Raw genomic sequence first — 14,951 nt, forward strand, 5'->3', positions numbered from 1 at the left:
TTGCTGTCCATACAAGTTTATCTCCTCATCATTCTCCCCAGCTGCTGCTGTGCACGTGCTGCATTAAATGGCATGATTAAACGTTAAAGAAGTTTCTGCAGAAAAACACAGCACAAGTGCAAGTGTGGGTCAAAGTCTGAATGTTCTCTTTCAAAATTTCCCAAACGGTTCCATGAAAAGTATCTGACACATCTCATGATCAGAAAACAAGGGATTAAAAGAAGGGATGATTATTAAATTCATTTTATCACAAATGTGAGCCTAGGATAGCAACTAGCTGCACACAGTATGTGATAAAATGATATATGATCCAATAAGAAATACCTTATTTATCCCCAAAGTTGGGAAATGCTACAGTACTCAAAATGTGAAAAAGAACTGTGATTAAATAAATATCACAGTGCAAAACAATCACTCAATAAATCAAAATGTAAATGTGATTTACTCAGGAGCTTAAATCCACAGTGGATACATGGATTGTGGTATGTGGAATTGTGTTTTATCCTTGTGGTGGTAAAGCTGAAACAGATGTTAGAGAAAGTCTTCAGCTGCTTGTCCAGCAAGTGGTGCAAAGGTTGACCAAGATCCATTTTTGTCCATGCTCATTCAGCCACAGTCCTTTGGATGATCTCTGTGTCAGCTGATGCAGGAATCCAAACAGTGTGATGAATAAAACTGGATTCAAACAGCAACAGAAATGTCCATTTCCCTCAGTGAGTAATACCTTGCCAGCTAGCAATATTCGGGCCATGAAAATCTTCCCCACAGTTACATGTCTGCAGCTACAACCCTTTTCTATCACAATTAGTGCGATTTCTCCACTTTTCTTCTTACTGCTCAGATTAAAGTCCTTGGCTGGCACTCCCTCTCTCCCTCCACAGCTCCATGAAGCAATGTCAAACTACACTCACTATGTTCCCCCTCTTCTACAGATTTGCGATGCAGTCCTGTTTTACCTTCATAAAACTGCAGGAGTTATGTGGCTCAACATAATGCAACAAAATAAAGTTTGGCAGCTCACAATAGGCCACAGGATTATCTTCGTCCAGGTGCACGAGTATAACACTCCAAATGAGACTTAGTGGCAATAAATTTCTCTTGTGAAGGGCACTGAGGTAATTGTCCAAAATGTTCAAAATGTCCCTGACATTCATCAGGGACTGATGTGAGTGTCTCTTCTGTGTCATGTAGGACCATAACTGTGTTTCTTAATTGCAACTGATCACTCCGAGGAGGTCAACAAAGGGACAATTCCAGTTTTCCACTTTTCAAGATGATGAACATCTTTAATCTGCTGGTCTTCTTCTTCTTCTTCTTAACAGCTGCTAGTTAATTAAAAACATTAAAAATTATCTTTTTGGTGTGTCAAATAGATGGAGTAATGAACTAATAAAAGTCCAGTGTGTCGTCCTCGTCTCAGTTTTTTTCAGGCAAAGACTAAGGAAAACAAACAATCTTTCAGTCAGATGACACAGAAAGGTTTAGGTGTAGGTCTTTTCGCGGGAAATGACAAATTAAAGTTCATTCTTGCCCAAGGCCTTCATTTCTTTTTGAATCAGTGAGGACAAAAACAGAACATCAGTGACGTAGTAGCGCATCCGGCTTAGGTATTTATTACAATCCACAAGTTATTGCCCTGAAAAATGACAAATGTGACCTTAATGTTAACCTGAAACAGGTTCTTGTTTATTGTGAACAATCAAAGCCTTGATCGCTGAGCAAAAAAAACATACACTCTCTCACTCAGATCCACTTACACCCCTTCACTCACTGAAATTACTTCCCTTCACATTAACATTAAGGGACGTCTGCCATCAGTCTTACATGATCAAATATGTCTTAGGCCACTGGTTATAGATAGACTGGTACAAATGTGACTTGTGCCTGCCTGTGTGTTTACCTCAGTGCCATGGATGTCCCATTAACTGATGCAGCTGAGCATGCTCTGTGGGTTGGTCCATAGGAGCAGCTCCCCTGCCGTGCGTACCGCTCATCCCCGCAGCAGAGAATGACCAGAAACGCCCTCCGAAAAGCCCGGTTTAGGAAGGCGTACAGGAAAGGGTTTAGCCCTGAGTTAATGTACCCAAGCCACAACCAGGCTGTCCACAGCTGCCAGGGTACCGAGTAGTGGATGAAAGGGTCCACTATGTTGGTGATAAAGAATGGAGCCCAGCACAGGCAGAAACAACCCATTATAACCGCCAACGTCTTTGCTGCCTTGGTCTCAATGCGCATGCGGCTGTGACCTACAGGAGCCTGCTCTGAGGAGGAGGAACCTGTTGGTGTCCTAAGGCGGTAATGCTCCAAAGGATCTGAGGAAGTGGATGTCCTCACGGTAATGACTGGAATTGTGCCGGTGACTGGAGCAGAGCCGGCACGTTGAAGTGTCTCTATCTGCCGCACGTGGGTCATGGCAGTAACATAGATACGCTGGTAGGCTAGGACCATGAGGCCCAGCGGCACGTAGAAGGCCACTGCAGAGCAGATCAGGGCGTACGGCCGGTTAACTAGAAACACACAACTTGTGTCGTTCGAGCCTCCCGCCAAGGCTCGCCGCTCTTCAATCTGCAAAGAGAGAAGACACAGGAAGAAAAAACAAGTGAAATATGGGGCTCCCAGGAGGGGATTAGTTTAACTTAACAAAAAACAAAAACATTAAAAAAAAAACTGGAACTATGGAAAGACTTAGGCCAGCTGTTTCCCTCTGCTTCCTGCCTTTTAGTTAAGGCGGGCTAAAGAAAGAGGTAAATGCTACATATTGTAATAATAAAGTACTTTGGAATATCCTTTGTCTGGCCAGTTGCCCATATCTTTGTCCTCTATATAAACCATGAGTAGGTCAAAGTAAATTAAAAATGTGCAGGCGGAGAATTGCCTTGAGCTGAAAGATTAATTTTATCTCATCCCTCTATGTAGCATTTGGGTGCAGTAAGGTAATGCTGCACCCTGGGACACTAGAATAAAACCAAACTATCGTCAAAGCAGAACAAAAAGTAATGCGTGACTCATCTTGAATTGAAAATGCACTCTTAATGGACTTTTAGTGTTTAAAGTGCCAAAATAATGCATTTGAAAAGCTAAATAGCAATGTCTCTATCCAAAAAAGACAACCTTGCTACAATTGCAGTTGTGAGCTGTTTAATGTAGGAATAATTATTCTTTCTACTGTCTACATCCGAGAGTTAGCAGAAACTCAGCTGAGGGGAGATTTCAGTAATGATGGAAGAAGCACGAGCCTCTTGTCACACGTTTCTGATTTGATAGTTTGGTGAAAAATGAAAAAAATAATCGTTCCTACCTGTAAATGAAACTACACACAATAAGGTTTGTATACTTTTTGAGCAACTGGGTGTTAATTGGAAAAAGATTTAGGTTTAATCAAAGCTTCACACTTACATAATTATCAAAAGAAAGTAAAGAAAGGAAGTCCATCACATCGATTTCCTCCCTAATTATTGAATGTGACGTTCATCTTTGTGTTACATTTACTAGGTAACCAAAAAGTTCTTTAAGCTGACAACAGCCACATGGTAAACATGTATTCACAAAGCCTACTGAATAAACTGTAAGTAACCGTGTCACAGACAGCCAACTGTGCCGCTGTTGTTGTCCATTCTCCATATGGAGGTGGGTGCTTACTCCCACAGCACAGTGTCACTTAGTCGCGATAAGAGCCAGAATAATCTAGCTTTTTTCAAAGGATGAGATGTCAGAGTCTTGAAGTTGAATCTTGACTTTGCGGAGATGTGAAATTTTTATTTTAATACTTTAAAAAATTAGCCTTTTTGATATTATTCCTCCAGCCTTGTGATTGCAACAAGTCCAAGTACATGCAGAACAGGAGCCTCACACTTACAGCAAAAGTCCACGAAAGGTAACTTTCATCTGTGTAATTGTTTTGCTGTCTGTTGCCAACTGTGTTTTATTTTCAGCCGTATACATTTATTATACATTTCTTTGTACAATGCCTCAATATTATGCAGACCATCGGCAGATATATGCACTGAGAGATCCTCTATCCATTGCCTCTTAGCTTCGAGCAAAGGGTCGCATACCTGAGATATGTGAATCCTGGAATTAATTCTAAATTTTGGAAGTGTTTCCTTTGCCTGATTGTAATTTTTTTAGTAGCTGTTTGAGTGGACTACCTGTGGAATAGTTGAAAGGACGGCCCAACCATATAAACAGAGCACTACTCATTTGGACAAACCTCTAGAACTGTAATAATTTACAGATTTCTACTAGTTGATGTCAAATAAATTAATAATATAAGTACTTCCAGCTTTCTGCCACATTGCCCAGTTATCTGGTTTGTCTCTGCTCGGGAGTTGTTTATTATTCCATAGAAGTGCTTGAGGTATAAGCTCCGTGTAGCTTATGGCATAGACCACGGTGATAACCAGTCCCTAAGGTAAATTTCTATCTGAAATCAACTTGGCCAGCTCAATTTAATTAGATTTTATTCTACTGACAGAAAACTTTGCTGCAGACGGTATCTCCCAAATTGAGCATTTCAAGACAGAGATCAGTTTCAGATCACTATCCCTGAGCAGACACCTTTAAAACCAACCAGACAAATACTGTTTGGTTTAGCTTGTGCTTAGTGAGAAGAAATTTCAGTTTCAAACAATCCCTCTGAAACAGAACAGAAGCGTAATGAAAAACACATCGGCACACACACAGACAGCATTTAAAATAATCCTATGCAATTTTGTATACCGTGTATGACTTCTAGCCTTTGAGACAGCCATTAAAAAAGTAACACTGGCTTTGTACGCTGCCAGACAGAAAGATAAGAGAAAAGAGCTTTTCATTAAGTCTGGATGAATAAATTCATCTGTCCCTGCCTGCCTCTGGGAGTCCTGCTGCTCATTTCAAGGCAGCTCTGAAACAAGCTCATGCCAGAACATACCTAAACCAGAAGAAAATGCTTGTTGAAGTGCTGTCTTTGCTCGCAGCGAGAAAGCCTCCACAGGGACTGGAATTGTTTTGTGATCATTCTTTTACTGTGGCATTGTTTCAGGGATTGAAAATGTTATTAGAAACAAAGAATATTAGACTGGAGAGGTTAATGCCGCTTTTGCCCTCAAAGAAAGAACATACCTCTCTTTAGGCATTTGAGAGCGGTATGAACTTTTCTTTGTGATACTTTGTTTAAACATACTGTCTGTTTGGTTTGATTCAGGGGTCGTAGTAAAGAAATGTAAGCATTAGAACTATGTAGCCACTTGTTTTGATCTCATTAGTGATGGTTTCTGATCTGAGCTAATGAGGACTTACAATATCCTCGATCCCGATGGCGTTCCAGCTTTGCATGATGGGTAGAAAGGAGATAAATGTGGGAATGAGCCAACAGCCACTGAGCATGACTGCCACTCTCATCGGGGTCATCTTGTGTCGATACACCAATGGCTGGCAGCAGATGGCATAATACCTGAAATAAGACACAGACACTAGCACACACATACTTTACACTAACATACAGATTTAAAAATGAATGGGGGGTTGTGCTTCAGAGGTATGGGGTATTGGGCCCATACTCTATTCTGGCTTATTTGATCCCTGTATGACGGTAGAGCAGCCATTGCTGTGAAATAAATCAGACTTTTTCCTACTTTTGTAGGAAACCTTACTGACTTTCTGTGATATTAAACTGTTTGGCTGCTCTTCATAGCTGATTCTGTTCACTTTTTCTGACAGAAATACTAGGTTCAACATGGTGGCATGACCAATGCTTGCTGCAGGATCTGCTTACACCAGTAAAGGCAATATAAGGCAACAGCTAGCTTTGCCTGTCAAAGTCGTATTTTTGTTTGTGACTCTCTAAGGGACATCAGAAGCCTTTGCTGAGATCTCATAGATTTTAGGAGGGCTACCTTCAGTTATCTCCCACCACCGACAGTCAGCGAATTTGCGGTAAAGAGGGTAAAGGGCATTGAGTTTTGGAGGGCTGACCTCCAGCGACAACACCACAGCTGTCATCAAGAAGGCACAGCAGCTTCTCTCCCTCCTCTGCAGAAGGAAGACAGCGGACCTCCTCACTTCAGCACTGACAGTCTCATACAGATGGGCCATCAAAAACATTATTACATACTGGATCACTTCTTGGTTTGCAAACAGCAGGTCTGAGGATAGCCATAAGCTGAAGAGGATTGTGAGAATAGTAGAAATGATTATTCTCTGTTTGAAATCTACAAACAGCACTGCATGGGCATGTCCTACCAAGAGGACTACCCGAGGGCCGACCTGGACACACACGAAAGATTAGGTCTCTGCCAGTTTGATAATGTTTTGTATTCTTCTCAAAGAGTGGGAGGCTCTGGATGAAGAGAGTATAGTCTGGGGTACCTGCTTAGAGGGCAGCCCCTACGACCCAAATAAGTGGTAGAAAAATACAGACGGATCATTTGTTAGGTGTGCAACGTAAGTAACTGACTGTCTTCAACATTAAATCAAACCCTATTTTAAAAAAATGTTTTCAGTGGGGAAACACATTGTGCCATCAATATATGCCTTTTTTACACAAACACAAACCTATCCAGTGCAATGCAGCAGAGGTGCAGGATGGATGCTGTGGTCAACAGGACGTCCAGAGATGTTCGCACCAGGCAGAAAATCTCTCCATAGCGCCACTGGCCAGTAGTCAGTTCGATGGCAGCAAAGGGCATCACAACCAGAGCAACCAGCAAGTCAGCAAACGCCAGCGAGACAATAAAGTAGTTTGTCTTTTTCTTTCTGGGAGAAGAAGACAACCATATAGAAGTTGGAGAAAAAAAAGATCCAGAAAAAGTTTGATTTACTCTAAATGTTCTGTCTTTAAAAAGGGAAGCGGCTTAGTCGGCGCAACTCTGTAAAAATATGAAAGACAGGCATGTTTTTGAGTATAGTTTTATAAATAAATAGTATTAACTTCCATTCCTGCAGTAAAGTCTATCTTAAATAAAGGTCTTTAATAAGGTCTCAAAACTTTTGAGGCACAGATCCAAAAAATTTATTTTTGGGGAAGTTACCAAATGTCAAAACAAATTAATGCCCATCTTTCTGTCTACCTGACGGGGTTTGTCATGACAGGCTGAATGAAATTTGAGTGCTCTGACATTTGATGGGTTTGTTTAAATATTACTGCCAAAATGAGAACCATGTAGTTTGAGAAAAAACAGATCTTCAAATGCTGGTTTAATTTTAAAAGACGGAAAAAGAAATTCTGAAAGTCATTATCTCACTCAAAAAAACTTTGCTACATTATGTCAGGTTTATTGTATTTATTTTTAAGATTACTAGATTTTTATTTTGGCTTTTCTGGACGTTCTCAAAAAAGATTTTAGGGAGCATTTGCAGACAGAAGATTTAAACCTTCTTCTCTGCTGAAGTCACAAAAAACACAGCTGCTGCTGAGAAAGACAACAGTGCTCACCGCAAGTGTCGGTCCTTGCAGAGCGCCACCATGACCAACAGGTTGCCAAAAACTGTCATGATAATGATGAGCGAGAGAAAGATAGAGAGAGCGATGGTCTCCAGGGAGCTCAAGAATTCCTGCTGCTCCTGTTGGCCTGGCTGTTGTTCTTCAGAGTTTTTTATATCATCCAACAAACTGCAAGAGAAAAATAAAACAAGTAACCGACCAATAAATCAGTTATTAGTTGCATATGCTATAGTCTGGTTATTGAATGGGATATGCATGATGTAAGTTTTACAATGGGTATGGATAGATTTATCTTAGTTTATCTTTGCATGCAAATTTGATTATTTTATATTATGTTACTTGTATGTTGTCTCTCTGACATGTATCTGAATTTTATGGGTCAACTGATATTATATGTAGCTACCAAGACAATGCAGATGAAAATCAGCTAACAGCTTAAGCTGGGACGAGACATTTTTCCCCCAAATGTGATAAATGTTTCTTTTTGTGCATGTTCCCTCAGAAAATTAAAAAAAAAAATCAATCAAATGGCTGTGGGGTGCTTTCATTTAGCACACTGTGTAATTATAGTTGGGCTGACACCTGTAAGTGTGATCAGAAGGTTATAATCACTCATGGTTGTCATGACAATTCAGATAATCAGAACCAGAATCAAATTGTATTAATCACAGAGGCACTGTTTTTTTTCCAGTGTGTAAAGATGGTACAGCATGCATCTTTAATGACTTCAACAAATTTGAATTTATTTAGTACTTTCTTGAATCCACACAGGGTCAAAATTATACATACATACTCACAATTAATCTTTTAATAAGTGATGTTGTAATGAGTGAAGTTTCTACATTGTTTTTTAACTTCATAAAGCCAAGGCCTATTAAATACTTCTCATTAGCAGTGTTGGGTAAGTTACTTTAAATTAGTAACTTAGTTACATTACTAGTTACTTCTATCAAAAGTAACTCAGTTACTTCAAGTTACTCGTTACTTTCAGAGTAACTAGTTACTAGGGAAAGTAACTTTGGTTTTACTCAGAATTCTCTTGTTAATGTGTTGCTTCCGTAACTGGATACCCAGCAAGATTGCCAGTCTTCTAGCTTGCTTACTTGCCACAAGTGCACTGTGCCACCTACCAATAGAAAGGAAAAAATAATGTGCACATTTCCACGAGAGAAATCCCACACCTGATTCTATCCTAGCCTGCTTTTTACATCCAACACAAAAACTGCAGTCGTGGTGCGTTCGATTGTACTCAGAACTCGGAAATTCTGCCTTCTGAATAGGAAGATGTAGGTAACACCAGACTGCAGATGAGCTGCATACAGGGCTGGACTGGGACAAAAAAATCGTCCCGGGCATTTTGGATAGGAAAAATTATAGGAAAAATCATAAAGCCTTTGAATGAAAATAAACACTGTTGTGACAGTGATGTACACTGTTCTGATGGTATATATGTATCAATCTATCAATTGTTTGTTGCAAGACTCAGAAAATTATTTTTTTTAAAAGTGAGACATTTTAAATGAGAATAAGAAAGTATTTCCTTGTGCCCCCCTTTCCCTTTTAATGCCCTACATGGACCCCTGGCAACACTTTACTAGATCCGCCCCTGCACAGTTACCAGCTGTCAGCTACTTAGAAAAGGATCCTGGTGTTATTTGTCTCTCAGAAACAGTTCATAACTTCCCTTCAACTCATTCATGTCACCTAAAAGGTAAACCTGTTTCTCCATCACCTGTTCAGCTCTGATGATTCAGTAAGGACATCTCCTGGTTTCATCTTCATGTTTCCCTCTCATCACATAACCAAACCGACATCATGACCAGCAGCTTTACAGCCGTGGCTCCAGCAAACATCAGCTGATACTAGAAATTAATATTAAATAAATTCTAACAACAGCTGATCAAACGTGCTGCTGTTGTTTACCGCGACATCCGCTGGTTTCCTCTTTCTGGCGCAAAGTGGGCGATAAACAAACAAGAGAGAAAAGCCGATCAGCTGATCACTGATCAGTTTCATGATTGAAGTAGAAACAGGACAGGGAGGGTGAGAGGATGAGAGAAGAAGAGGCAGCTGTGCGGCGTAAACACATAATAACTTCAGCTTTGTGCCTTTTTCATTGTAGCTGAAGTCCGGGACAAACTGTTCCTTTTCACCTCAATACGAAACGCGTAATATTTTCTCTGAATACCAGACGATTCAGTTTTTTACGAGACGGTTGGCAACTCTAATAATTAACCTTATGAACAAAATAAAGTTCAACATCAGTAACATAGCACCCACCCAGCTGTATAGAAACCCCGTCATGCTAGCTAGCACGCAGTACGAAAAAGTCAGCATAACGAAAATAAACTCCAACTAAACTTGGTTCATATCTGACCCAGATGGACTGCAGGTCATAACTTCTTACCTGAAGTTCAGTTCACCTGACACTCGGACCAGCGGCCGCTTCGGGTCTCTCCTCCTGCCTCCCTTTTCCTTCATCCACCTGCTGGCCTCCACCACTTGCTAATGTTATTGAATCTGTGGAAGCTCCGCGATAGCCACCACACGAAGTAACGAATAACGAGCCTATCTAAATCCCAGTAACGAGTAACGCGTTCCTGGTTTTGGCATAATAACTAGTTACCGTGCTCGTTACCACAATAATAACGTAGTTACTGTAACGCGTTACTTAATAACGCGTTAGTCCCAACACTGCTCATTAGTGCAACAACTGGTAGTTTCTTTTTGGCAGCAGAAAAAGTGTTTGTTTGACAATGGAAAAGTCAGTGAAGCTCTAAGAAGAAGAATTGTAGGTTTACACAAGTTAGGAAGGTCTCTTGGAGCCATCTTTAAACACGGTCTGGAAGAAGACCCAAACTGCCCCCCTCAAATGAAAGGAAATTGGTTAGGATGTTCAGGATCAACACAGGTACTACTTCACTAATGGACTGAGAGAGTGCCAACCAAGAAAGAAGCCCCTGCTCCAAAATGAACACCTTCAAGTTCGAAATGCATTCTTGGGAAAAGCTTTATGGTCAGACTAGAAAACAACTGAGCTTTTTGGCCACAGGTTTGGAGACGTAAAGGTAAAAACACTGTGCCAACTATCAAGCATGGTGGTGGTAGCATCATGCTCTGGAGATGTTTTACTACCAGTTGTACTGGTACACAAAGTGGATGCAGTAATGAAAAGGAAAGACTACCTTCAAACTCTAGACTTCACCACAACAACACTGGCTTGGGAATACATAAAGGAGGCTAACATTAAGCTTCTGGAACAGCTTTCCCAAAGCCCTAACCTCAACCCTACTGAAAATTAGTGCTAAAAACTCAGGTCCATGCCATAAAAACCAATTTAAATGAACTCTATTAATTCTGCCAGAAATAATGCTCAATCATCTCACCAGTGGATATTGAAGCATCTAGTTGCGGTGCAGCTTGCTAAGGAACATTTAACTAAATATTAGTGGAGGTGTATGTATATATTTGAACCTCTGTGTATACTTTTGATCCTCTTCGGATTAGAGAAAAATCCAAAACATATTCAAACTTGTGCATTCAATTCTTGTTCTTTAAAGTAATTAAAGTCGCATGCTATTCAGTAATTCTATCCTGGAAAAAGAACAATTGAAATAAACCACAAAAAGCCCCAAACTGTGAAATTCATGCTAAAGTTAGCAGGGACTTAACATACTTGGCTTATGATTGTTATGACTTACTGTTGAGGTGATGCTGTGGCCATCACTAGTCATCTGCATTGAGATTAGCAAAGGAGAGTCCTCATCACCCCATGCTACAGCCCTGTTGAAACACACACACACACACACACACACACAACCATGATGTAATGTTACTGGCTCCTAAAGTAAGTCTGCATTTTTCTGAAAATAGTAGTTGACCTTCTTGAATCTGAACTGACTGGATTTCACATTCTTGTTTGTCCATCTTGTGGCACCCATTAAGGAGCCAAAAATGTGGTACTTGTACCTCAAATAAGTAATTAGATCACAGCTTGAAAACGTGCGATATTTATAGGGCAAACAGTCTGCAGCGGGCAGGCAGCAGCTGTTGCTGCCAGATTAAATCAGCATGTTAGTTTATCTTGGTAATGAAATAATAATATCATACATGAGTGAGTACCACAAGGGGAAATTCTCCTTTCTTACTTCCTTTTCATGAATGTCAAAAGTCGGATTCCATCTACTGATGGACTGCCGGGACTGGTAAAGATCAAAACCTTTGTTTCTCCCGTTGAAAGAAATGCTGTTTACGTTTGCTGCTCTTAATTATGCCAATGAAGAAAGCAATCCTAGTGAGACCACTTTAAAAGTCAAAGAATTATCAAGGTTTAGAGTTATCGAGCATGAATCTTGGATGTTTTTTGAACATCTGAGTCAGAAATTGCTCTTCACTTTCTATTAGATAGTGAGTTTGCCATTTTCTCGTGTTTTGCATATGTATGGTTCTTACTCCTTTTCCTTATATAGCGCACTTAATGCAACCCAAAGTTCTGTAGCAGTAGTAGTGCAAATAAGTAGTAAATCTGCAGTGTACCATGAGGGCCGCACTATCCCTATCCGAGCACTGTATACAATCATGCTTGGCACTGGAAGAGAAATAACAGATGGACGAGAGAAAAGAGTGCATAAACAGCCATAAAAGTATTCATTTTGGGAAAAAAAACGTCTGTTCACTTTAAACACTTTGATAAAAGGCTAAATGAATTGTGCTTTTAACACACCCTGAACTCTCTAAAGAAGAAGTAAGAAGGACTGAATGAGAGAATGATTTCAGAAAAAAAATCAGTGTAGTCATAGTTACATCTTTCATGTTACTGCATCTGTGATAGATTGGCAAACTCTCCAGTGTGTATGACAGATATGGGATGGGATAGACTCGCGCACAACCACAACCCTGAACCCCAGATAAGGTGAAGAGGATGGATAGATGGATGGATGGATAGATGCATGGATAGATGGATGGATGCATGCACGCATGCATGGATAGATGGATGCATGCATGGATGCATGGATAGATGGATGGATGGATGGATAGATGCATAGATGGATGGATGCATGGATAGATGGATGCATGCATGGATGCATGGATAGATGCATGGATGGATGGATGCATGGATGGCTACATGCATTCTGGACAACAAATATCAACTTTATGGCCATGGAAAAATTCTGGGGATGGCCAATTTATTTTTGGGCTCAGTGTCTGCAATCCCAACAAAACTCAGTATCAACTCCCTACTGCTGGTGAGAAATATACCACTTTTACATCAAAGAAAATTGTGATTTGCCTTAAAAAAAAACTAACAAGTTCTACAAGGTCTGGGGTCTGTATCCAGTGCTGTATCATTATTTTAGATTTTAGTTTCTTTCTCTGTCACATTTCTTTTTGTTTTCAGTCACTGTTTTGTGTTACTATTCAGAACTGCTTGGTTAAGTTTAGGAAATGATGCTTCTGCAACATGAAGCGCATGTTAGAGTTCCAGTTTACGTTTGGCTAGGATACCAGAGTCACAAGCCCTGGGTTAAAAATATAGTAAAGAAAGAGGAGGAATCTCTGAGTCTCACAGCTGTTACTTAAAACTAATACACCATGGAGCATAGCTACAGCTAAATGTGATACATTAGACATTTTTTTCTTGTGACTGGATTCCCATTGAAATCTTTTTCATGTCAAACCAAAGAGGCAGACTTATCAGCTGATGTTAAGGTTAGGATTCATAAATATATTACACCAACTCAGGACAAAAGTACATACTATTTGTTTGTATAGTGTTTGCATACTATTTGACTGGAAATGACAAAAAAAACCTCTAAAAATACTTGAAGAATATGCTCTCACATGTGACATTAAGCATCTGTTCATGAGGAACAACCTTTCATTGGCACAGTTGCCGATGCCTTATCAGCTTTAAGCACCTATTTCAACATGTGCTTTTCTGCCGTTTTATGATCCCTGTCCAAGCTTATTGCACTTGAGGGTCAGTATCATTACCTGACAGACTGTGAAAGCCAACGCTCCTGTCAACAGTACTTACTTCCTGTGGACAGATTACAGTTTACTGCATGCGATATCTGTGTATTATCCAGCTTTAAGTTGAATTTGAACTCGTGTCTGTTCCTGTGTTGACTATAATAAGACACATAGTGTAGATTTTAAAATTAATATTAATTTATTTCATCTGATTCATAATGAGTCTTAATCCTGGCTTAAAAAGTAAGCAATGCTTTTCTCGCTCTGACCTGTCCAGACTTACGTATGTACTTGTACATAACATTTACTAGACATGAAAAATATAGTGGCGCTGAACAAGTGGGCTGAAACAAAACAGAGAAAGTTCAATCTGTCTTTTATCAAATGCTCCACTTCCTTAAAGCAATTAGAGAAATAACATGACCCAGGTAGAGTACACCACCTCCGCTGCATCCTGCTTAAGAGCATACAGTGCATACCATTTGTACTTACAAGAGCCGAGAAGTTTTAGGGTTTTTTTCAAACACATAAGGGACTCGTGAGGATAGATTATTAAAAACATAATGTTCCTGAATGGGTTGTTCACCATATTGGGCAGTATTCACAGGCATTTTTTTAAATCCACGATTCCACGATCACTGTGTCTTTATTAAAAAAAAAAATACAGGCATTGATTTGAAGTACCTTGCTAGTATGGGGTTGGACCCCCTGTTGCCTTCAACATTGCCTTAATTCTTCATGACACAGGCGCTGGAAACATTCCTCAGATCTTTTGGTCCATATTAACATGACAGCATCACACAGTTGCTGCAGATTGTCTCTATCATGCATAGAATGCACCTCCCCTCCATCACATCCCAAAGGTGCTCTATTGCAGTGAGATCTTGTAACTGTAAAGCCCATCTGGACATGTTCAATAAACCAGTTTGAGATTAGTTGAGATTTCTGACATCAGAAGATAGGTAAATCTTCTGGGGGCTCATAAAGAGATAGACATGGTCAACAACTACAGCTACGCTTATTCATTTTAATCAGCTGAAAGTGTGCCCACTAAATATCCCCCACATCATAGCTTCACCGGCAGCCTGAACCATTGATACAAGGCAGGATGGATTCATGCTTTCATGGTGCTTGACGCTACCATCTGAGGGTGTCAGCAGAAATTGAGACTTGTCAAAACAGGAAGCCTTTTTTTTTCAATCTTCTGTTTGTCCATTTTGGCGTGCCTGCGTTAATTTTAGCCTCAGTTTCCCGTTCTTAGCTTACAAGAGCGGCACCCAGTGTGCTCTTCTGCTGCTTTGGGCAATTTGCTTCACAACTGATGTGTTGTGGGTTCAGAGACGTTTTTCTGCATACCTTGATTGCAACAAATTGTATTTTTGAGTTTGGGTCATGGTGCTGCAATGTGGTTGGCTGGTTAGATATGAGCAGTTGAACAGCTGTACCTAACAAAATGGCCAGTGTAAATCAAAACTGCGGCATTTCAGGCCATAAAGCATAAATAATGAAATAAAAGTCAACTTTAGAGGCCCTGTAAAGCGTAGCTTTTCAAGAG

General features: G+C 40.1%; 1 protein-coding gene across 1 annotated transcript in view; it reads right to left on the reverse strand.

Annotated features, from left to right (window-relative positions):
- Positions 1 to 14,951, reverse strand: part of LOC146570651 (5-hydroxytryptamine receptor 4) — a 73,633-nt gene that overhangs the window by 39,100 nt on the left and 19,582 nt on the right. Inside the window, exons 2-6 of the mRNA XM_085281211.1 lie at positions 11,125 to 11,206; positions 7,415 to 7,591; positions 6,535 to 6,735; positions 5,281 to 5,434; positions 1,901 to 2,565 (exon numbers count right to left, since the gene is read on the reverse strand). Coding sequence (XP_085137337.1) covers positions 1,901 to 2,565; positions 5,281 to 5,434; positions 6,535 to 6,735; positions 7,415 to 7,591; positions 11,125 to 11,147 — 1,220 coding nt within the window. The 5' untranslated portion in view covers positions 11,148 to 11,206. The remainder of the gene's footprint in view (positions 1 to 1,900; positions 2,566 to 5,280; positions 5,435 to 6,534; positions 6,736 to 7,414; positions 7,592 to 11,124; positions 11,207 to 14,951) is intronic.

Source organism: Mchenga conophoros, linkage group LG7, assembly GCF_057382185.1.
Source record: "Mchenga conophoros isolate Kocher_MC1m ecotype Shallow Benthic linkage group LG7, M_conophoros_male_GT1.1, whole genome shotgun sequence".
Classification (NCBI taxonomy): Eukaryota; Metazoa; Chordata; class Actinopteri; order Cichliformes; family Cichlidae; genus Mchenga; species Mchenga conophoros.